The 25035-nt window shown below is 47.4% G+C and overlaps 1 protein-coding gene across 5 annotated transcripts in view; it reads right to left on the reverse strand.

Annotated features, from left to right (window-relative positions):
- Positions 1-8189: 8189 nt before the first annotated feature.
- APC2 (APC regulator of Wnt signaling pathway 2) overlaps positions 8190-25035 on the reverse strand; it is an 88904-nt gene continuing 72058 nt past the window's right edge. For all 5 annotated transcript variants that reach the window (XM_077331412.1, XM_077331414.1, XM_077331415.1 and 2 more), the window contains exons 13-15: positions 24806-24922; positions 23153-23367; positions 8190-19781 (exon numbers count right to left, since the gene is read on the reverse strand). In XM_077331412.1, the coding sequence (XP_077187527.1) occupies positions 14180-19781; positions 23153-23367; positions 24806-24922 (5934 nt within the window). In that variant the 3' untranslated portion in view covers positions 8190-14179. The remainder of the gene's footprint in view (positions 19782-23152; positions 23368-24805; positions 24923-25035) is intronic.

Consider the following 25035-nt stretch of genomic DNA (forward strand, 5'->3'; position numbering starts at 1 on the left):
CTACCTTATGCATATATTTGTATAAACCTCTATCATTTTTGTTGGAATTAATAGATTTGGCAAATTATTATTTTCAGTTTGAAGAGGAGCTTTATATACAGCTATGCCCATGGGGCATTCCACTTTTGCCCTAAGTTTGTCAAACCTATTTATGGACAGTTTTAAGAAGGAATCCATCTATATATAGAATCCTTTGATGCTTTTTTACCACATTATTTTGTATTTTTGTCATATTGATGATGTCTTCATTCTGTTTAGTGACTACTACAAGATAGAGGATTTATTGGAATGCATTAACTCAATTCATGTGAATTTGAAATTCACTATGCATTATAGATTCAAGTGGGTCGCCGTGTTGGTCTGAAGCAGCACAACAAAACAAAATCAGAGTCCAGTGGCATTTGAAGACCAACAAAGATTTATTCAAGGCGTGAGCTTTCGAGTGCAAGCACTCTTCCTCAGACTATGAACTGATCATCATGACAGTGGACTCTGATTTTGTTTTGTTGACTATGCATTATAGTTAGAGTCATATTGCATTTTTGGATACAGAAGTGCATATATCTCAACATAAGTTGACAGACCATATAAAAAATCCTCTGACAGAAATTCCTTTCTTCATTTCCAGTCATATCATCCATGAAACTGTAGACCAGTTTATAAGATTAAGGAGGAAGTCTTCTGATTTGTTTTATTTGATTTATTAGATTATTCATTTATTAGATTTTTATACTGCTCTCCCAGTGGCTCAGTGATTTTCAAAGGCAAGCATATATTATAGAGTAACCATTTGTTGAATGTGGCTATCCGAGGAAAGGGGTAAAGAGAGCTAAGATCAAGGTGTGCAATATGGACAGGGGTGTGTTTTTAGACATTAAGAGACAGAAGTCTAGTTCTATAATTTGTGCTTTTGATGTTTCTCCTCTGCTGCCAGGATTAAAGGGGCCATCAGAAGACACTGGCACCTAGTTTCTAACCTACCAGGTTGAAAGTAGACACCACGGTTTGGATTTAAAAGAACTAAAATTACACATTCAGATCAACAGACCCAGAGATCATAGCATCAGGTTAGAGGTCATTTGGAGCTCAGACAACTGAGAGCACGTGGAGAGAGCTACTGGGGAGAGTTGCTGCTGACCAGGTGAGGCTATTGTTCTGCCTGGGTGAGGGTAATTGTTGGGAGGATTAAAAAGGGCTGCTCCTCACCAGAGGCGCGAGCCTTTGGCGCGAGCTGAAGAGCGAGAGAGACAAAGGGTTCTTGGCCTGTGGCTCTTAGCCTGGGGTTCTTGGCCGAGCAATTAGAATCAGTAGATTATATCAGTAGATTATATTTCCCTAGTACTTCCACTGCCTAGACATTACAATGGACCTCCAGGACACTCATCCCATCATCTGCAGTGAATGTGACATGATTGCCTTCCTCCCAGAAGACAAGATGGACTACAGCTGCCCCAAGTGTAAACTGGTAAGACTTTTGGAGGAAAAGATTAGGGGATTAGAAAACAGAATTATTACTCTGACCCAAAGTAAGAAAGGGGAGGAGTTCATAGACCAGAGCCCTGCAACTCGAAATAAAGACAATACAACTAGTCCTGAAGAGGATAAGGAGATTGACCACAATAGGGAGCCTCTGCTGACAGTTTGGAAAAAGACTCAACGGCGAAGGGCGAGACAGTTCTCGGGGCCTTTGGGGCTCCAGAATAGATTTCAGGCCCTTGCAGAGGAGGTGCAAGGGTCAACAAGGGAAGAGGTCCCAAAACAATGTCCAAGACAAAGGGAAGAGGCCACGGGGACAGAAGGAAATGGAGTTGAGAAGAAAAAAAAAGGAGAGTACTGGTAATTGGAGACTCCCTGCTAAGAGGAATGGATCGCCATGTGGCTGGGCCCGACCCCCTAACCCGAGAGGTGTGTTGTTTCCAGGGGCGAAAATTAAAGATGTTTCAGAAAGGCTGCCCAAACTCCTCAAATCTACGGATCGCTACCCATTTGTGATGGTCCATGTGGGAACGAATGACATGTCCCTGAATACCATCGCTCCTATTAAAAAAGACTATCAAGATCTGGGGAGGAAGCTCAAGCAAATGGGGGCACAAGTGGTATTCTCTTCAATCTTGCCTGTCAAGGGAAGAGGAATGCGTCGGGAGAGGAAGATAATGGAGGTGAATCACTGGCTGCGTAGTTGGTGCCGGGACCATGGGATAGGCTTTCTTGAGGAAGGCCTACTAGCTCCTGATGGACTGCACTTATCGAAACTGGGGAAGAATGTGTTTGGCAGGAACCTGGGGAGATTCATCAGGAGAGCTTGAAACTAAAGCCACTAGGAGAAGGAGACGATCAACATAGGGAGTGTATGGAAGGAAAACAATCGGAGGCAGCCCAACCGGCAAGGCCAGCTCATAGGGAACCAAAAGTAAAAGGATTCAGATGTCTTTATACTAACGCCCAAAGCATGGGCAATAAGAAGGAAGAGCTGGAAGTTCTCATGCTGATGGAAAGGTATGATCTAGTAGGCATCACAGAAACTTGGTGGAATGATTCTCATGACTGGAATGTAATGGTGGATGGATATGAACTGTTCAGGAAAAACAGAATAGATCGAAGAGGTGGAGGAGTGGCACTGTATGTGAGGAAAGGGCTTACCTGTCAGGAAATTCTAGTGAAGGAGAGCATATCTACAGTGGAAAGCATCTGGGTGAAAATAAGCGAGGGGAAAACAGTGTGGTGACCAACGAGAGGATGTGGATGCTGCACTTTGTGAGCAGCTTGAGAAAATATCCAAGCGGCAGGACCTTGTCATCATGGGTGACTTCAATTTCCCAGATGTGTGCTGGGAAACAAACTCTGCGAAGCGTCCTCAGTCATGCAAGTTTCTGACCTGCCTGGCTGACAATTTCATTTATCAAATGGTAGATGAACCCACAAGAGGTTCAGCCGTACTGGACTTAATACTAACCAACAGGCAAGAGTTGGTGGATGAGGTGAAGGATGTGGGGACCCTAGGGGGAAGTGACCATGTCCTCATAGAATTCCTTTTGAAATGGGGAGCCAAGGAAGCTTGTAGCCAGACGAAGATGTTGGATTTTCGTAGGGCAAACTTTAATAAACTCAGAGACATGATGAGTGTCATACCATGGACGAGAATGCTGGAAGGGAAGGGAGCATGTGAAGGGTGGGCGCTACTCAAACAGGAGCTATTGCATGCTCAATCAATGACTATCCCAGAAAGATGAAAACACTGCCGGAGCTCTAAGAAGCCTATTTGGATGAACAGAGAACTTCAAGAGGAACTAAGAAAGAAAAGGAAAATGTTCAGGAAATGGAGGGAAGGACAGAGCTCTAAAGAAGAGTACCTACAGGTTACTAGGCACTGTAGATCAATCATAAGAAAGGCCAAAGCTGAGAGTGAGCTAAGATTGGCCAGGGAAGCCCATTGTAACAAGAAAAGATTTTTCAGTTATGTGAGGAGCAAACGTAAAGTAAAAGAGGCAATAGGCCCACTGTTGGGTGCGGACGGACAAACTCTAACGGAAGATGCAGAGAAAGCAGAAAGGCTTAGTGCCTATTTTACATCTGTTTTTTCCCACAGGTCAAAGTGTTTAGGCACATCTAGAGATGACCATAGCCAAAGGACAGTGTCTGGGTGGCAGGTTAACATGGATAGAGAGGTTGTCGAGAGGCATTTAGCTGCACTGGATGAGTTCAAATCCCCTGGTTCGGATGAAATGCACCCGAGAGTACTCAAAGAACTTTCCAGAGAACTTGCACAGCCCTTGTCCATCATCTTCGGAACCTCTTTAAGGACTGGAGATGTCCCGGAGGACTGGAAGAGAGCAAATGTTATTCCGATCTTCAAAAAAGGGAGGAAGGATGACCTGGGAAACTACAGACCAGTGAGTCTGACCTCTGTTATGGGGAAGATAATGGAGCAGATATTAAAGGGAGCGATCTGCAAACATCTGGAGGACAATTTGGTGATCCAAGGAAGTCAGCATGGATTTGTCTCCAACAGGTCCTGCCAGACCAACCTGGTTTTGTTTTTTGACCAAGTAACAGGTTTGCTGGATCGGGGAAATTCGATTGATGTCATTTACTTGGATTTTAGTAAAGCTTTTGACAAGGTTCCCCATGATGTTCTGATGGATAAATTGAAGGACTGCAATCTGGATTTTCAGATAGTCAGGTGGATAGGGAATTGGTTAGAGAACCGCACTCAATGCGTTCTTGTCAATGGTGTTTCATCAGACTGGAGAGAGGTGAATAGCGGGGTACCTCAGGGCTCGGTGCTTGGCCCGGTACTTTTTAACATATTTATTAATGATCTAGATGAGGGGGTGGAGGGACTACTCATCAAGTTTGCGGATGACACCAAATTGGGAGGACTGGCAAATACTCCGGAAGATAGAGACAGAGTTCAACGAGATCTGAACACAATGGAAAAATGGGCAAATGAGAACAAGATGCAATTTAATAAAGATAAGTGTAAAGTTCTGCATCTGGGTCAGAAAAATGCAAAGCATGCCTACTGGATGGGGGATACGCTTCTAGGTAACACTGTGTGAACAAGACCTTGGGGTACTTGTGGATTGTAAACTAAACATGAGCAGGCAGTGTGATGCAGCGGTAAAAAAGGTAAATGCCATTTTGGGCTGTATCAACAGAGGCATCACATCAAAATCACAAGATGTCATAGTCCCATTGTATACGGCACTGGTCAGACCACACTTGGAGTACTATGTGCAGTTCTGGAGGCCTCACTTCAAAAAGGACGTAGATAAAATTGAAAGGGTACAGAGGAGAGCGACGAAGATGATCTGGGGCCAAGGGACCAAGCCCTATGAAGATAGGTTGAGGGACTTGGGAATGTTCAGCCTGGAGAAAAGGAGGTTGAGAGGGGACATGATAGCCCTCTTTAAGTATTTGAAAGGTTGTCACTTGGAGGAGGGCAGGATGCTGTTTCTGTTGGCTGCAGAGGAGAGGACACGCAGTAATGGGTTTAAACTTCAAGTACAACGATATAGGCTAGATATCAGGAAAAAAATTTTCACAGTCAGAGTAGTTCAGCAGTGGAATAGGCTGCCTAAGGAGGTGGTGAGCTCCCCCTCACTGGCAGTCTTCAAGCAAAGGCTGGATACACACTTTTCTTGGATGCTTTAGGATGCTTAGGATTGATCCTGCGTTGAGCAGGGGGTTGGACTAGATGGCCTGTATGGACCCTTCCAACTCTATGATTCTATGATTCTATGATTTCAGATGTGAGAATTGTAACATCTGTTCCAAGGTTCTTGAAACTAAAAAGATTGAATTACCTGAGTGTAATTTTTATAAATATTTAGATTTCTTTACCAACTATAAATCACACAGTGTGGTATATTTAATTAACTGCAGTTGTAGTTTGAAATACATCAGCGTCCTACACAAATTTGCATTAGGGAACACAAGTCCCAGATAAGAAATGGTATTAGAGAACCCCCAACCAGGTAGGCCACTTTAAGCAAACTGGTCACACTGAAAATTATTTTAAGTTTACAGTGCTGTTTCATTACAATCCCAGGAAATCTGAGAAAAAAGATACCCCTGCGATGCCGGTCACCGACCCGGGCCGTCTCTTTGGGCTCCCGCGCACTCTTCTCTCCACCCGTTTTCACGGTTCTCCACCTTGCCCATGGTTGCGCATGCATGGTCGCGGCTGCCATTGCGGTGCTGGCCGCGCGTCCCCTGCAGTCTGGGCGGAGGGAAAGCAGCATCTTCAACGTGGAGGCCCTGTTGCTTTCCCTGGGCGCAGCGGCGTGGGGCAAGCCTCCCCAGCGGCCATCCCCATCCCCATCCCCGGCTGAAGTCCATCGGGAAAAGAGCAGTGCTGCCACATCAAAGATGTGGCATCCCTGCTCTTTTCCCTGTGAAGAGGACTCACCGTTCAGAGGGCGCAGCGGCAAGGACAGCTGCCTGGGAGGACTGGCGAGTCGGCAGCGCGCTGTTCCTAGGAGGGGCCAAGTAGCCAATTGGCCACTTAGCCCTGGAGTGCCACTCGGAGGAGCGAATCAGGAGTCGCTTTGCGGCTCCTGGTTCGCTCCTCCGAGTTTTTATTACGGACAGCGCCCGCCCACTCTCCTCCCACTTAGCCCTTAGCCTTTTATTTATACCGCTCCACTGTAAAGATAATAGCTGTATTACATAATGGTTTGATGCCTCACCTATTATTGTGATGTATGCCTTAAACATAGGTGGTATGGATGTTAGCATGTAGATATTTCTTTATGAGTTTAAAAGCTACTTTTTGCACAAGCTCAATTTTTAATATGTTTTTTTCATATGGGATGTTGTAAGTAGATAACATTATTGATATTATTACCCTTTGTATACAGAGCTGTAGGAGTCTACAATATTTGATGAGAGACAATTTGATGGTTGTCTATTTGTTATGCTTAGTGCAGTGTGAGTAGAAGTCTTTATTAAGTTGTGCATCTTTATATTCTTTGGTGCGGGGAAACTTAGGTAGAGATAGTCTCAATTGCTTGAGATAATGCTTGTGAGTTTTAAAACCAGAATGATTCTTATAGCTGGAATGTTTTTATCTTTTATAATATTTAAGTTATCAATTATTCTTTTATCTTGTTAACGCCAGATGTTTTTATGTACCTTGTAATTGGACTACTGGTCTAGTACCGTCATAATAAAGACTTGACTACATTCTTTGGTGTTGGGCAAGACTATTCCAATAACTACAGCGTAAGATTAGCTACTCTTTTTATATCACTCTGGTGTTTGTAGGGTTGAGATGAAGCCACATAGACATTCTTATGCAAGGCTATGGTCCACTGAATGCGTGTATGTATCCTTTTATCTTCTCACGGTGTGAGGTGTTTTTGTAACACTTCGCAATGTTTTGAATTGTTCTTGTTTATCAGTGTTACGGAAATAACAAGATGTACTTGCAAGATGTACTTGACCCTGGATGAAGATTTTTTGAAACAGTAACATACCCGGGAATGCTATTGGTCTTCATTTGTTTGTAAGAGGACTCTTATCTTTTGGAACGTTGCCACATTAGCCAATGTTTGCAACTCCATGAAAATCTTCACCAGGCAAAAAAAGGATAACCTACAAAGAGTATTTCCCAGAGGCAGTTTGTGCAGTGTGCAGACTAATAACTACTGAAATAACTTTAGTGGTTACTATTGATGGCTGTTCATATAACATGTGTTAGTCGTTATTTGTCCAGTACATCAGTGGTCCCCAACCTTTTTATCACCGGGGACCGGTCAACACTTGACAACTTTACTGAGCCCCGGGGGGGGGGGGGGCTAGCCTTTTTGCCAAGCGATGTCACTGCCACCGCCTGACCCCCTGCTCCACTTGCTTTCCTGCTGGCGCCCCTGACTTCCTGCCGCCTGCTGAGGGCCGCTGTCAGCTGTGCAGTGCCACGCCGAGGGGGCGCCCCAGTCATGGCGGCCACTGGAGAGCACCAAAGGTGAGCTGGCGGCAGAGTGGCAGGGCAGCCCCCAAGGCAGCAGCCAGGGAGGAGGAGCCACGGCCCGGTCCCAACTGATCCACGGACAGGTCCCAGTCCCTGGACCGGGGGTTGGGGACCACTGCAGTACATGATACATGTTTCGAATAAGAGTCTCCACTTTTTCTACACAGTATTTTGTGTCCTTTGCCGGTGCAATGTACAGATTGGGTCTTTAAATACCATAGAATTACAGAGTGGGAAGGGGCCGTACAGACCATCTAGTCCAACCCCCTGCTCAGTGCAGGATCAGGTAAACAGCAACTGAATTTCCATTAACTAGTAAGCCCATCACACAGCCAAAGAAGGAAGCCAAGTTGGTTTGGCAAGACCTGTTGACTTCCCTGAATCACCATGTTGTCCTTCAGAGGTTTCCTAACTGCCCCCTTTAATACCTGCTCCATCATCTTCCCTGCAACATGGGGCAGACTGACTGGCCTCTAGAATTCCAACTGATGTCCAGGCCATAGAGATTAGTTCCCTTGGGGAAAATGGACGCTTTGGAAGTTGAACTCCGTGACATCATACGCCTTTGAAGCCACTCCCCTCTCTAAACCCCACTCCTAGAAAGCTTTTCAACCCAGAGTTGGCAACTGGACACCTAACACAGACAGTCAGAGATAACACACCCGCATGCAAACACAGTGGTTTTGCTTTCACCTTGTAAAGAACAGCATTGCACTTTGCTTTTCTTGGATTTACTTTAATAACAAGATCAAAGAATAGAGGAAGGGTACAAACTGCTGGGTGGTGAAGAGGAGAACTTCCTCCCTCAGTGAAACACAAAGAGAAAGGAGATGTCCAGAGAGAGCTGGCCCAGTTGAGAGAAGTCTGAGATTTCACCATTTGGTAGCTATAGGCAAGCTGCTCTCTCTGCCTTCCATATCAACAGTAATATTGTCCTACCTTATGTGGCTGTTTGTAAGGTCTTGCTGTGAAAAATGCTACTGGGACACAAAGTGATGTGATTACTACAGATCATAATGACCCCTATGCCATCAGCCTGTCCAGTTTGGCATTCGTCTGTCTCCCCCGTAATGACACAGGCAACCTCCACATTCTTCATGTGCAGTCCCGCAGCCCCTGCATAGCGACTGCTTCCTCCTCCTACCTTTTTGGCAGATGATGGTGACGATACCGGGCCAGATATGTCTCCTGGCCCCTCCAGCCGCCCTGCACCAACAGAAGCGTCATTCGCAGACTAAGGAGCTGCTGGAATTCCCAGCTTGGAGCTCCACTGCCCCATGCCAGCCTCTCCTTTTTGCCAATGCATTGTTTCTCTCCCACCTAGCACCCTTTTGTCACTCCGTCTCCTGGTTTCCTTTAGCCGGAAGGTCTTTTCTGTCCCACACCAAATAAAATCAGCTGAGATTTTATTTGTCACTCTCGGATATTGCTGCTCACATAGGAAATTAAGCATGCAGCCACAAATTGAAATGAACTCTCTCTTTTGAGAGAGATGTTCTTTTGTGTGGTCCTCATTGGTATTGCAGTGCATCTTTTCAGGATCCCTGCTTGAAATATCTTGCAAAAATAAAACTGGACTATAAAGTTGCACCCTTTCTTTTAATGCTGGTGAAGAAATACAAGGCTTGCCAGAGCGTTCCCTGGTTCTGCAAGCACTCTCAGACATAAATTTCTTCAATAACAAGTTTGAATGAAAAATAGTAAGCTTAATTATTAACAAAGATAATTTATCCTAGTATTATGTACAATAATAAGTAAATAAATTAAATCTGATGGGATTTTTACTGAGGAAGAGGAGTATTTATTGTCTGTAGGATTAAGTTTCGTGCCAACCCAAAAATCTTGACTTTTTCAAATCAGAATAGATTTTCTTCAAATAGGTAAAACAACTGAAGCTTAAACTCTTCTTCAGCGACAGAGAAAGGGAAACTCCCAGGAGGTTTTTCATTAAATCTACCTTTTCACCACATAGGCCCATTATGCACGGAGTGGAAGGTCTGCATTCGGGACCAGGGCGCAACCAGAAGCGGCTCCAGAGTAGCCGCGTGCATAATCGGATACTCTGGGTTTTGCCGCCGTTGTGTTCTGTCCCGTGCGGAAGCAGTTTGCTTCGCTTCTTCCTCCTCCTCTGCGTTCTCCATGCCGCCGTTTCAGCGGCCGTGCATAATAGGCCATACTGAAACTCCAGAAATAACTGCCTTATAAAAAATTGTGCTGAAGGACATTTCAGCTGAAGAAAGAAAAATAGGCAAATGTAGGTTTAACTTCACGAGAAGTTTCCTTTGAAATTAGCCTATTTGAAATCACTCATTCATAGTGTAGTCAATAAAGGTTTAAGTTCAGATTTTATTTCTACAGCAGAAGACAATTTCCTTGAGAACAAATATCCTAAAATTGCCAAATTCTACATATTGCCTAAAATTCACAAGGGTATCAATCCTCTGCTGGGGCAACCTAGTATTTTGGCACATCAAACTTCCACAGTAACTTTGGCTAAATATGTGGGAGTTTTTCTTAAAGAGGCCCTCCCTCCAAATTCACACATTTTATTTTCAAAACTCAGCATATATAGGTTCCAGAAGGGGCTTTGTTAGCCACTAAGGACTTGGTGTCCTAGACACAAATATACCACATTCTGTCAGGGAGGTGGCTAAGGCTAATTTAGATTGCAGGAAGAAGAAAACTCCCCATGCCCATTTTTTGATGGACCTTTTTGACATTACCATTGAAAACAATATTTTTTCCTTCCAAGCTCAGCCCTGCTTAGTGCTTAGGAATTGCTATGAGAAGCCCCATCGTTCCCATCGTATGTTTCCGATTGCCCTGGAGAAGCAATGGCTCTATAACCCCAATGAAACCCCTTATTTTTCAGACGTCTTTATTTATTTTTGGATGACATTTGTATTATTTTCAGGAACCCTGAGAGGTGGCCAGCATTTCTGAATTGGGCCAGTAGTAAACATGAGACTGTTTAGGAGTCAAGCAGACTTTCACACCATCTATCTTTTGGATACCTGTTTAACAGTGAAGGGAGAGAAAACTATCAAACTCACCTCTTATTGTAAGTCTACAGATAGAAACATATTGTTATATCAGATCTTTCACCCAGTGTGTTTAAAAATAGACTGCCATATAGTCACTTAATTAGACATAAATGCATGAACTCTGACTTTGATTCATTTCAGTATACAGCAGACAGACTTGCTAATGATTTATTGGAGAGAAGTTACCCTGAGGAAGTAATTAAGTTACCTAGACAAAAGGCAGAAAATAGCGAGCATGCAATGCAAACAGAAGCCTAGCCTCTTTAATAGGATCTACTGTGCTTTTGAGTTTTCCGTGCTATCAAGAAAAATCCAGAACAGTATCAAAAAACATTACTCTCTGAAAATCCTGGGTGTAATTCTCCTCCTGTCATCTGCCAAGAAAGGTACTCTGAATCTGAATCTGCATGGAGGAGAACAGGAACCGCAAAACCCCAAATGAAAACATCAGGACCTTTATAGGTATATGAGTCTCTGTGTAACATTATCAGTTCATTATGAAATTATATGACGGTTGAGATATTGAGATATTGATATATGACGGTATATATATATATATATATATATATATATATATATATATATATATATAGGTTGACCATTGATATATATAGTGCATATAACATTGTTCTTTCAATAGCCTATGGGCTGTCTGTATGTTTTTAAGTTTTTAGGTTGTGCACAATAAAGGTCATATAATTTTGTAATTAACTGATGATGTTACACAGACACTCAACCTGTTAAGGTCCTGACTGTTTTCAGTTGGGTTTTTGTGATTCTGGTTCCAGATAATATTTTCCCCCTTTAGTTCTTATTGCTTGGAGAACCGGAAATATGGTTGATTTGGTAGTTCACACCCAAAAAGATTTAAAGGGGAAGAAGCATCTTCCACCAGGTAATCATAAATGTGGCAGTTGTTATGTGTGCACTTAACACACATAATAGGAGACTAATAGGAGACTTAATAGGAGACTATTTTAAATGTGATAATTCAGATTTTGAAGGCAAAATCAAAAACTTCATAAATGGCAACAGTAATAACATTAATTACTTAATTCAATCCCCCTGCTAGTTCCTTTACATTGAGAAATCAACATGCCCATTAGAAACAAGAGTAATGGAACACAAATCCAGGATAAAAAACAACGTTATGGAATCTCCCCTTGTCTCTTATTTTCTTGGAAAGCAACATATTACAGAATCCAATTCTGTATTTCAGAACATGTAAACCCTACTGAGAATGTCAACATAGAGAAGAAATTACTTCAAAGGGAATTCTACTACTTTCTACATTATTCCCTCATGGCCTTAATATTAATTGGAACCTCACACCATTCTTTTGAATAGATTTGATTAGGTAAGAGTTTAATTATAAAGATGTGTTTAAGGGGATTCTTTAAATTTAATTCATGACAGAGATAAAAAAATATCATTGTATTTTATTGAAGTAATTTTTTGAAACTAGTTCAATCTGCAAAAAATTAGTCACCAATTTAGAATGACTTGGATTATATGTGCAATAAAATCAGAGTCCAGTAGCACCTTTAAGACCAACAAAGATTTATTTAGGGCATGAGCTTTTGAGTGCAAGGACTCTTCGTCAGACTGGCAGTTTGTTCTCTCTTTGTGTTTTTGTAAACTACACTGAATTCAGAGGATTGATTGGCTGTTTTTACAAAGGATTATCATTGGCTGTATTTGGTTGTGATACAGTCTAGTGATGTAACAGAATTGATTTTTGCCATATATTCCCTGTCATGTAAGGAGATCATAGTCTGATGAAGCTTGCTTGCTCTCAAAAGCTCACGCCCTGAATAAATCTTTGTTGGTCTTAAAGGTACCTGACTGGACTCTGATTTTATTGTGCTACTTCAGACCAACAGGGCTACCCATTTGAATCTATCCTCTTGGATTATATGTGATATACCTTTAAGTACAGTTCATGATTGTTTTAAAACTACTATAAATGACCCGCTGTTGGATTGTATGTTGAAGAGCTTTAGGAAAAGTAGGCTTTTGCCTCTATTCTCAACCTTCCATCTTTTTGTTTAACATTCATTGAAACTGTCAGTTTTGTAAAGGTATGCAACTTATTTCTCCATGTACTTCCCTTGTATGCTTGGATGTGTTGCATTTAACTTCAAATGGATGTCTCTTTGTTGTTATACAGGACATAATCTTTTGTATTAGGACTGTAGCTCCTTTTGAAAGCAATTATAAAAACAATGCAAGTAGGTTACTTCATTTACTTATTCACATCATACTAGGATAAATGATCTTTCTTTGTTAATCGAGCTTACTGTTTTCCATTCAGACCCTGAAAGCATTTATAGGACTGGGGAGCGCTCTGGCAAGTCTTCAGCCTCTTTACCAGCATTAAAAGAAAATGGTGCAGTTTTATGGTTCAATACCTTTTCTTATCAGTGTAACTTTTGTACTGAAAAGTTTCTGCAGCCTCCCTGAATAACAAAAAAATGGTTACTGGCCCTGGGTGGTCTGGGGGACAATGGCAGCGCTTGGCCTCTACGGATCAGTGCCTTCTGACGCAGACCTTTGGGCCTTTGCGATAATCGATTCGCAGGGCCAACCTGCGGGGAGAACAACTTGTGGAGGCCAATAGGAACCTTTGGACAAAGCCATGACATGATTTCCACTGCCAAAGGGACAGAAAATGACAACGCTGCCCTTTTGTTACACAGCCCATCATCAAAAAGCAATCCCCCCCAAAAAGAACTTGGGATCTGGTGGATGAGGTTTTGGTGCATCCTTACTGCATGTGCCCTTGGACCTCTGCTCCACACTGAGTAGGGTCTCTCACCATCCCAGAGGCAGCCTTGCAAAGAGTCTTTCCCCAGGGACTTAAGACGAGTCTGTGGGAAAAGTGGACAAAACTCAGGTCATGTGAATTCTCAGGGGCCTCTTAGACTGAATGAAGAGACAGGACGTGGGGTGTGTGTGTGTGTGTGTGTGTGGCCATTTTCAAAATGGCGTCTCATTCTAGGCTGGGCGGGTTTCCCCCCCAAATAGAGCCAGGAGTGGTAACATTGAAGCAGGGACTTATGAAAACAGTCTTGGGCCTGCACGGGAGTGAGACATCACTGGAGAAACTGGCAAACGATGTTGTGAAGATTCAGTATGCAAATCAGGAGCCCATCTGGCTTTGCTGAGGCATCCAGAAGAACGCTGGCCGCTTTCTCCTCAGGGGGAGCAGCCACTGCGGAAAACAGGTCCTGTGACTCCAGAACACTGGTGGGGACCAGCATGAAGGGGATAGCACCATGGCCGGCAGCTAAATGCTGCAGGGTTGCTCTGGGCTCCTGAAGGGTGCATGGGGGTGCTTTCTCCGATCTCACTGGGTCAAGCATTCCAAGAATCCCACTAGTCAAGAGAGACAGGAAAGAAAAGCTGAACATGAGGGGCAGGGGGCAATCCAAGGTCTCCGTACAGTTCACCAGCATCTTTTGGGGCCTCTGCCACAAGAAACAATTCTGCTAGCCCCATGTTAATGACCAGCACCCAGAGTTCTTCCTTGTTTTGCTGAGCATGAACAAAAAAGGAGATAAATGAATTTTAAAAAATTAAGGGGCGCAAGCTTTGTTTTACGCAGAGGTGCAATTGGTAAAACACCCAGGAGCTTTCCACCCTGCGGCCCAGGCGCTTCTTAAGCCTGCATCTTCTCCAGGTCTTTGTCGCTCACCACTGGCACTGCTGCCATTGGGCTGGGGATGTAGTTGAACGGGGTCACGCGAGCAGCGCGGCTGGGAGAGCCATGCCTGCTGGGTGGGAAGGTCCCAAGAGAGCTGGCTGGCCCTTCGTGAGCAAAGGAGATGGGCGCTGCTGTAGCTTTGCTCAGGCCGAAGGCATCCTCCTCAACGCTGCCCTGTGGGATCTCTTGCTTCTCCAGTGTCGGGGAAGTACTGGAGTTGGTCTTGGCTGTGGAGAAGTCCTCTGTCTGCACAACGGCATCACTGGTCTTCCTCTGGAGAGTGGTTTGGGCCTGCTGGGTCTCTTCTTCCTCCAAGGTGCTGACCAGGGGCAGGGCTGTGGAGGGAAGGGTGCTCTTCAGGATATGGGGGATATCTTCGTCTCGAATTCTCTTCCAAGTCCCTTTCATTGTCGATGGTTGCTGTTCTTCTGGCCGCTTCTCCGTAGTCGCCTTGGGAGGGATCACCGGCAGTTTTGAGGGCTTCCCACTCAGCACCTCGGGGCAAGAGGAGGAGCTGGTGGAGGCCGGGCTCCCAGCCCGCTTGATAATGTTGATCTGAGGGGACGAGGAATAACGTTTAAATGGCTCAGGTGGAAGGTTATTGGATTTCACGGGAAGCCGGGAGGGGCTCTCTGAACTGGTTCGCCTTGGAGGCCTGGCCCCTGAGGCCTGGCCCCTGTGACCCGGAAGAGGCACTCGGGAGGTGATTGGCCTTTGGCTTGGTCCTGCTGCCTTGTTCACCTTGAGCTCATCACACCTGGAAGAGCACAGGAAGACTGTTGGCAAGCCAAGCCTGCTTCTGCGGGGAGAGGAACCCTGAGAGAGTGACGGTGTGGGCTCCAAGGAAGAAAGCTCAGCACGGTGCCTCATGAGGAGGCTGGACGACTCCTTGATGAATGTCAGCTGCCTCAGGAAACCAGCACGGTCTGACTCACTGCTGATGGATCTTGCTGAGGACATGCGCACTAAGTTCAGGCGACTCGTCTGAAGGACCTCTTTCCCATTGACCTTTGGCTTTGGCTCATGGCCACCGTCTCTTCTCACCTGCTCCTCAAGCACAGACATGGTGCTCCTGGCAGGTAGGATCTTTTTGTTAGGCTTCTGCATGAAGGGGATGCGGACAGGTGATTTCTGGGTCTTGTGTTGCTTAGATACAGGTGACTTCTGAGCTTGTTTAGAGTTGGGGCCAGGTGTGGAGTTTCCAACTGCTTTGCCAGCCTCACGGGACGGCATCTGCTTGTTGAGCTGCGAAGGTGATGCCAGCTTCTTCTGGGAGGGCTGGGAGGGCGTGGAGGTTCTGGATGACCCAGAGGAAGGAGCTTTGGTGATACGAGCTGGTGGGGTGGCACTTCTCTTGGGCAACATAAGATCTGCCATTTCTGATATCTTCCCCGGCCGGTGGAGACTTCGTGATCTCTGCTGATTCAGGCTGAGGTTCTTTGCAGGGCCCTCCTGCGTAACGGGAGATCCTGTTTTCCTTGGGGTTGACCTGGGGCTCTGTGAATTTTTAGTTGTGTTGGGCATGTAGATCACTGTCCGGCCTCGGAAGACTACTGGCAAGTTGGTTACTGGCTTCTGCTGCCTGGGGTCCTTCTCCACTCTGCTGCTCCTGCTGCCAGTTGCTCTGGTGTCCATCGTCTTCTTGCTCTCCTGGAAAGCTTTTGGCCGGTCTTTTTTCTCTGCGAGACCCTCAGGGACCTTTCTGCTTCGCTTCTTCTCCTTCCTGTCCAGAGACATTTGCAAAGTGGAGCCAACAGAGAGGCCGGACATGAAGGAGAGGACGGAGTCTGATTCCGAGGAAGGCTCCCTGGTGAAGGAAGAGGCAGCCTGGTGCAGCCAGGTCACAATAGAGTTGGCCCCTTCCTGGATGGCTTTCCAGTCCACGCTGTCCAGATCCGATCCCCTTTCAGAGACTCCTTCGTCCGGTGTGTCTTTGGGCTTCCTCTCCTTGAGGCTGGACACCTTCCGATCCTTCTCAGCATTTCTTCTCCTTGCTGAGTGGCGCCTCCTCTTCGGCATGGTTGAGCCAATGCACTTCAGCAACAGGTCATCGTCAGATTTGTAGCTGAGGGAACTGGCGGAGCTGTCCCTCTGTTTGGACAATGCCGAGGGGACCTCATGTCTACGGCTCAAGGGCAGCTGGTGGCTGGGCCTGCTGTAGAGCCGAGTCCTTTCTTCATGGTCATAGAGCTCCAGGTCGCTCAGGGAACTCAGGGAAGAACTGAGGGAATAGCATGGTGGTGTTTCATCTGCAATGAGGTTACTGTGAAGCTTGGCAGCCATTTTGGCTTTGGCATGTCTGGTGCTGAAGTCAGGCTCCTTCTTGGTCCAACATTCTTTCCTTTGGGCCTTACCAGCTGTGCCCACCTTCCTTTTGGGTGAACTCTTCATCCCTAACTCTGTCAGGTCGTCAGAATCGTTTTCATAGAAGCAATAGACAGCCTCTTCCGTCGGGGTGGTGTGACACAAGGATTGGAAGGCCTTGCCATTGCTGTGGCCCCTGTTTTCTGGAAGAGTCTCTTTCTGGGAACAGCTGCCCTCCGAATGGGCCCCCATGCTGCCTTGCTTCCTCAGGGTCAGCTCTAGGTTTTTGAGAGGGAGCTGCAGTCTTTTGGACTCAGCAGACCGAGCTCTGCCTGCGTGAAGTGGGCTAGTGTTGTTCGAACCAGTTTTGTGCTTGCTGGCGGGAACCATCTTGGTTGGAGTGGAGTGGCTGGACATGATCCTTCCGGCACGCAAGGCTCCTTGCTCCCGCTGCAGCCCTTCCAGCCTGTGTCCAGCTCCTTGCAACTGCCCCACCTCCCTCTTCTTCCCAGGACAGTGCTTTGAGTTGCCTTCCTCCTTCGTTGGGTACTGGAGGGTCTCATCACTAAGGGAAGCCGCGCTGGAGAAATTGACAGGGGTTCCTTCGGCCGAGTCAGTGAAGGAATCCTCGTCACCCACATACTCCTTGTTGTTTCTGGGGGTCACGGCCTGGCGATGCTTAGGGAGGCCCAGTTGGGGATTGGCAGGGACCAACATGTAGACTGGCACGTGCACTGGCTTCTTAGACTGAGGATTCAAAACCTGGCCCGGGAAGCCAGAGACAAGGGATGTCCGGACCTTACGGAAACGGGACGGCATGGCTGAACTGATGCATTCTTTCAGTATCTCAATATCTTCGTCAGAGGTCAATTCCAGTCTCTCTGGCTTCCGCTGGTTCTCTTTGACCCTCTCTTCTTCATGCATCACAAAGTTCAAGCCGTTCCTCTCCGGGAACGGGGGGATGAGTTTCAGTTCGACATCTTTCTGGACGTAATGTTCATGGAGGGGTAGTGCGCTCAAGCTGGAAGCACATGAGAAGTTCTCGTTGGGCTTCTCCACAGTGAAGTAGACCATGGAGTCCAGGTCTTGGGGCATTTGGAAACGCTCCTTGAAGTCAGTAATCTCCATGAATTTCTTGACGTTGTTTTCCCACTGGATATTGAACTGGCTGGTCTCTTTCTCCGGTTGGCCACTCATTTCAAACAGGGGAGTCTTACTGCGGCTGGGAGGCATCGTTTGCCCGGGGCTGTCTGGAAGCTCGCTCGGACTAATGGTGCCGCTGACCATCTCGCTGCAGGGCTCGCTCTGAATGGAGCTGGCAATGGAGGGGCTCTCAAAACTGCCCAGCGAACTGACAGAACTGCACCGGCTCATCACCAGCGGGGTCTCCTGGATGAAGTTCTCAGAGGAGCTGGACGGGGTTAGGTCCTCGTTCCGGGCTGGGGAGACTCCTCTGAGGAATGTCTTCTCCTTCTTGGGGAAGGGAATAGCGATGGGCTGCGAGATGTGTGGGCCGGCTCCTACTTTCATCTTAGTCTTCTCCTCGTGGGCTTCCTCTGCTTCAGCCACCTCTTCCACCTCAATGATCTCGAGCGAGGAGTCACTGTCCACCTCGTTCTCGCTGTGGCTGTGTTCATCCAGCATGTTGTCAGCCAGGGACAGGGACGAGAGGGAGCTGCAGCGGGAGAAGCATATTGGCGTATCCTCTACCGAATACTTCTGCAGTTGTTCGTGTTCAGCTGGAGCGAGTGCCGACAACTTCTCTGGGATCTTGTTAAGATTTCCTGGGGCTTGCAGGAGCCCAGAGGTCAACCAGTCTTGTTTTTGTGCTGGTGCAGTTGGGTGGACAGGCCGGGTTCCTGGCAACCCCACAGACCCAGATGCCGGGCCGCCCCCGTCCACATTCTCTGTGAGAGGGATATGCTGATAGGATGGTGAGAGCTTAATGGTTTGGACCTCTGGGTCAGCAACCTTCTTGTTGCTTAGACCCTTACATTCCAGTTCCTTCTCGGCAGTGGCAGGGCTGGGGACAGCTGCCGCTTTTGAGGCCTTCTCAGAAGGCTCTAGTTTCTCTGCCACTTCACTGGCCTCTTGATGTTTCTTCTCCGGGAGTTCCATCTTCTCAGGCCTGTTGACCAAAATGTTCTTCAGGTCGAGGCGGCTGGGACGCTTCTGATACCGGTGCAGCTCATCTCTGAAATCCAAGAAAGTAGTTCTGCTGCAGGGTCTCATGTGTTCCTTTGTGCAGTACCCATCACTGGTGCTACCACTATTGAGGCTGTCATTGGACAGGCTGGTGTAGGCCGTCTTCAGCCGCAGGAGGGTGTGAGCCCGGGTTAGGCTTTCCCGTTTGACAAACCCGCTGGCATCGGAGAAGCGGCATGGGGAACAGGACTGAGCACGGGCCTCGTGGGCTTCCTCATGGCCGTACTGCCAGTCGAGGCAGTGGTCCTCAGAGCTGAGGCTGAAGCTGTCATCAGAAGAAGTATGGAGGGTGGAGATGTCTTCCACCAGCTTGTCTATCTTGGCTACAGTGGTGGAGATCTTGTTTGCCAGCTTGGCTGCCACCATAGAGACTTTGTTGTCTGAAGGCAGGAGCAGGGGAGGGTCCTTGTTGACTTCCAAGGGCTTACTGCTGTCATCTTTCTCTGGTTCGGGACATCTCCGTTGGGTGACGGCTCTGGGCAGGGCCTGGCCTTGAAGGAATGTGGAGTTGAGGAACATGGAGAGGACCGATGCATTACCCGCCTCTGTGCTGCTGGACACATTGGGCACCTCGTCATCGTCAAAGCACCCCGAGTCAGAAGCGTAGTCCTTCACCAAGCTCTCCATGTGCCTCATGGGTGGTTTCTTGGCGCTCTGGCCTTTCAGTGTCTGCTTCTCCATGGTATCAAAGGTCTCAGCCAAGTGTTTGGCATCCAACTCAGCCTCCAGGGCTTTCTGCTTACGCATGTACAGTGAGGGCATGCAAGATCCAGGCGAGATGACCATGGCGTCTTTGTACTTGAGCGGCCGATTGGTGAGGAGGTTCCTGAGGGCAGCTGCACTCCCCATGGCAATCATCTTGTGCTTGGAGTGGACCAGGTTCCGGAGCATGCTGACTGCCCCCAGGTCCCACAGCAGCTCCTGGTCTTTGGAGCTGCGAGCTGAGATGTTCCAGAGAGTACCGCATGCATTGCTGACGATGGTCAAGCTGTGGGATTTGAGGTGTTGGAGCAAGGTCTGAAGGCAGTTGTGATCCCGCAGGACTTGCCTGGAAGAGAACAGAAGGGCAAATCCTGTGTAAGTGATGAAATGGGACAGGGTTTGGGGTGCCAGCCTCCAGGTGGGGATGAAATACATTTCTAAGCAAGAAGGAGCATTCATTAATAAAAATTAATGAACAGCCCATCATCCCCCATGTTTATTTATTGCCCCAAATCCCTGGGTGCCCTATTGTGGCACAGATTGGTTCAGCTTTAAAACCCTTATCTAAATGTATTGATTTTTATTTGAATAAACCGATTTTCCTATTCCAGAAATCTTAAAGGACTCAACACATTTGATATAATAAATAAATAGAAGATTTAAAGGTCGAAAATCAGTCTGCTTTGGTCATGTGGAAAGTTAAAGCCTTTTATACTAATATTTCCCTGGAAGAGGCTGGGGACCAGGCAGAGAAATATTTAGCTCTTAGAGTAGAACAAAACCCACCCCCACATTTCCTACTAGACCTGTGGGGCATCATCCTCGAAAAAAAATGTATCTTTATTTAAAGATGAGTCATTTTTGCAAATACATGGTTATCAATGGGAAACGCTCTCTCCCCCAATTTGGCTGTGTTACTTATGCTTGAATTTGAAAACGCCGCTCCTCTCCAAGCTACAGAGCTCAGTTCCCCTGGAGAAGATGGCTGCTTTAGAGGTGGGACTTCATGGGGTTCTACTCCACTGAGGTCCCCCCCCAATCCCACCCACTCCTAGCTCCACCCTCAAAGTCTCAAGGTATCCCCCAACTCAGAGCTGGATGGGGACGGGGCATTGGAGATCAGGCAAATGGTTGTTGGTCAAAAGTAGAAAGGACTTTCTAAGAAACAGGGGGACACAGCAAGGTGGAAACGTAGAGTGCTTAAAAGGGAGAAGGAAGGGAGAAACAGACCAAAGAAGGGCAAAGAAAGACTGCTGGCCCTCAAGCTGTGTGGCTCAGGGATCGAGCATCTGCTCAGCCTGCAGAGAGTTCCAGGTCCAGGTCCTTGCTAGACTTAACTGCAGCATTTGACACTGTCAATCATGGGCCGTTAGCCCAATACCTAACTCAGTGGTCCCCAAACTTTTTATCACCGGGGACCACTCAACGCTTGACAATTCTACTGAGGCCCGTTGGGGGGGGGAGGGTAGTTTACTCCTCTACTCTCAACCACTGCCCTAACGCTCTCTGATCGCTATGGTAATGTTTAAGCATCCCTTCAAAATAAGATACAGACACGCCACAACAATGAACATTTTATTTTCATGGAAATTTTAACTCATGACAATGACAAATCAATGGGAACCCTGAGCTTGTTTCTCTGCAACGAGATAGTCCCATCTGGGAGGGATGGGAGACAATGACACCCAAAGTGTGTTGTAAAGGGCCAGGGGGGATGAAGTAAAGGGCCAGGGGAGGGGGAGAAGGCGTCCTTCGGGGCCCACCTCCAATTAGTCGAAGGACCACATGTGGTCCGCGGCCCACCGGTTGGGGATTGCTAACCTAACTGACTTGGGGATACAAGGTGCATCCCTCAAATGGCTACAATCTTTTCCCCAAGGTTGGGGGCAGATGGACGCACTATGGGTGAGAACCTCCCAGTGGCAGGCCCTGGTATGCAGGGTCCCACAGAGAGCTAGTCTCTCCCGTGTGTTATTTAACATCTAGGCTAGATGCCCTCCTTCATCCAGCTGATGTGGAGCTTCGGGCTGGGGTGTCACCAGTACGCTAATGACACCCAGTGGATGGGTGTCTACATCCCCGAATTCTCTGGCCAGATGTCTGAGGCTGTTTGGATGGGCTCAAGCGGAGTCAGCTGAAGTTGAATGCAGCTAAGATTCCGGCTGGGGCAGCGTGCTACAGGTGAGGTTGTGCAACTCACAGCTCTTGACAGGGTCAAACTGACATCTTTCACCACTGCCCAGTGCCTGGGTGTGATTCTGGATGCCTCCCTGCATACGGAGGCCCGGATCACAAATGTCACTTGCTCTCTCTGATTGGAGACCAGATTCAAGGTTTTGGTGTTAACCTTTAAATAGGCTTTCTCAACCAGGGTTTCATGAAGGGCTCCTGAATGGGTGGGAATTCATTAACTTTTTAATATATTTTAAATTGTGTTAAACATTTATTGCGTGATATGACTATATGTGGTCATGTAGACCCTCCCCCCCTCCCCAAATGGCCAGTGATGGTCCTGGGGGGTTGGGGAGGGAAAGGCCCCCGAGTGGCATGTCCACAGCTCTGCTTCCCAACCCTATTCTGCATGAGCACCCCACTCCTGGGGTTTCTCGAAGCCTCAAGAATGTTTCAGGGGATCCAGTGTTAAAAAAGTTCAGAAAGGCTGCCCTAAATGGTCTGAGACCATTGTGTCTGTGGGATGCTCTTCCACTATGCCCTCCAAACAGGGCTAAGAACCTTGTTCAGGGTTTCTGGCCCCAAAGGGGTGAAATTGGCTTCAGTCTCTTTATTCCTGGCCACAGCCTAGTGGAATATTCTACCAACAAGAAAGGGCCCTGCAGGACCGTAACCAGTTCTGCAGGGGCTGTAAGATGGAATTGTAAGATCGTTGAGGCCTAGAAATTTGTTGGTCTCCCTTCAGACAAACACCCTAAGAAGTCCATATCCCCCCCCCAAGTTTAGCAGCCATCTAAGCTTCCTCGTAATTATTTAATTTTAATTATTAATTTTAGAATTTTAAAACCTAAAGTACAATTTAATTTCATCATGTGTTTAAAACCTTTCTATAAGCTGTCCTGAGCCTCCAGAAAAGGGTGGGGTATAAATTCAGGCAGGCAGGAAGGAAGGAGGCCAGAGGGAGGAGGGAGGGAAGGAGGGAGGGAGGAAGGTGGTCAGAGGCCGGAGGGAGGGAGGGCGGAAGGAGGCCAGAGGCCAGATGCCAGAGGGAGGGCGGAAGGAGACCTGAGGGAGGGAGGGAGGGAGGGAGGGAGGAAGGCCAGAGCCTGGAGGGAAGGCAGAAGGAGGCGGCAGGCAGGCAGGCAGGCAGGCAGGCAGGCAGGCAGGCAGGCAGGCAGGGAGGGAGGGAGGGAGGGAGGGAGGGAGGGAGGAAGGTAGCCAGAGGCTGGAGGGAGGGCGGAAGGAGGTGGCAGGCAGGCAGGCAGGCAGGCAGGCAGGCAGGCAGGCAGGCAGGCAGGAAAGAAGGAAGGAAGGAAGGAAGGAAGGAAGGAAGGAAGGAAGGAAGGAAGGAAGGAAGGAAGGAAGGAAGGAAGGAAGGAAGGAAGGAAGGAAGGAAGGAAGGAAGGAAGGAAGGAAGGAAGGAAGGAAGGAAGGAAGGAAGGAAGGAAGGAAAGAGATAATGGTGACTGTAAGGTGTTTTGTGAAATACAATCTCCCCAAAAGAACGTCCCAAGGCTGAGAGGAGCGAAGGCCCAAGTCTCTCACCTGTAGTCTTCTCTGGTGGCGACGAGGCTGGAGACGTTCCTCAGGATCCCCCCTCCACTCTCGATGATGGCTAGGGAGTTGCTCTGGCACTTGTAGGTGAGTGTACTCACGAGGAAGCCGAGGGCGCCCTCCACCTTGCAAATGGCCGCCTTGTTCTCGGTGCTGTGAGCGGACAGGTTCCACAGGGCGCTCAGCACGCTCTTCAGGGTGGATTCCTAGCAGACATAACCATGAATGAATGAATGAATGAATGAATGAATGAATGAATGAATGAATGAATGAATGACCTATCTGAGACAAGGGGGCAGAGGAGTGGACTAGACCAGGGGTCGTTGGCGTGGTGCCTGTGGGAGCAATGCTCTGCCAACTGAGATCAGCGTATTGTGGAGCGTTAAGCAGTTCTGCAGAGCCATCCTTCCAGCTCTGTGGTTGATTGTCCGGCCTCCCCTGAGAAAATATTCACCAGAGCATCACACCTGCTCAAAATGGTACTTTCCTCAGTACTCCACAAGTGGGCAGAGGGGTTGGGGTACTGAAATGTGTTTTTAATGTAAAATATGATTTCAGGGTTTAATGTTATCACTGGCTGATGTTACCTGCCCTGAGCCTTAAGGGAATGGCAGGCTACAAAAAGAAAGACTTATTCCTTTATTTATTATTTATTATTTTTTAAATAGGTGGATTTGAAAAGGCTTCCTGTTATCCAGACTGTCTGCCCAATTTGTTTAAGACTTATTTCGAGCGATGCATGAGTTCACTGCCTGGCGATCTGGTCACCCACCCTCCTGTCGCAGAATTCTAAAGGTGCTCCTGGGGACCCCAGGGCTAGAGGGGCACCTGCACATTCACAGGCCAGACTGCTTTTGCACCACTTTCACTGGCAAGTGTGATTTGTGGAGGCTGCTGCGATTCTTTGTTAAGAGTTGCAGTCTCTAATTTGCTGAGCTGGGTTTCATTCCCCGCTTCTCCTCCATATGCAGCCAGCTGAGTGACCTTGGGCCAGTCACAGTCCTGTTAGAGCTGTTCTCCCAGATTAATTTCTCTCAGATCTCTCTCAGCCCCAACTCACAAGGTGTCTGTTGTGGGGAAGGGAAAGTAACTGTAAACCACTTTGACATTCAAAGGAAAAGTGGGGTATAAACACAGCTCTTCTTCTGAACCAGTTCAAATCTGTAGACTAGATATATGAAAGAGGTCGGCCTGTGCACAGGATGCCTGAGGGGAGGATGTTACACTACCTTCCAGGACCTCTGGGAAATTTCTTATTAGTGTTTTCTCACTAATTTTTACATTTTTTCCATTATGTTTCTATATCAAGCATCCTTGTTAATAGGTTTTCATTGATTCAGTGGGTAGTTGCTTGCATTTTCTTTTATTTAATCTTTTTTGGGGGGTGGGGGGTTAACCGCACCCCCCCCCCTGTGCACAGCTTTGGAAAGAGGAAAATGTGAATAAATAAATGGACAGGGCACAATGGTTCAATGGAACCTCCATGTTCAGAGACAGTGTACCTCAGCAGGAGCAAGGGGACAGTCTCAGTTTGGAAAGTGCATTAACTGGAGAAAGGTGCAAAAGAGAAAGGATAAGGGAGAGAGAGGAAGAAGGTGGCGAGAATGGAAGCAGCTTCTGCCCCTGCCCCTGCCCCCCACTGACCTTTGTGGCCCGTAAGGCACACTGCACAAGAGCCGTCACGCTGCCCACCTCCCTCAAGACTTTCTTGCTGTTCATATCAGCTCGCCAGGAGAGGTTCCGTAGGATGCTGGAGACCACCTGGAAAAGGGGAGGGGAATTGGGAATTTCAGCCCATGGACATCTGGAGGGCCACCCCTGCCATAGCGTCTACCCTCCCAAACCTTCCGGAGGAAGGCGGCCCTACGGAAGAC

Source organism: Paroedura picta, chromosome 4 (assembly GCF_049243985.1).
Source record: "Paroedura picta isolate Pp20150507F chromosome 4, Ppicta_v3.0, whole genome shotgun sequence".
NCBI lineage: Eukaryota > Metazoa > Chordata > Lepidosauria > Squamata > Gekkonidae > Paroedura > Paroedura picta.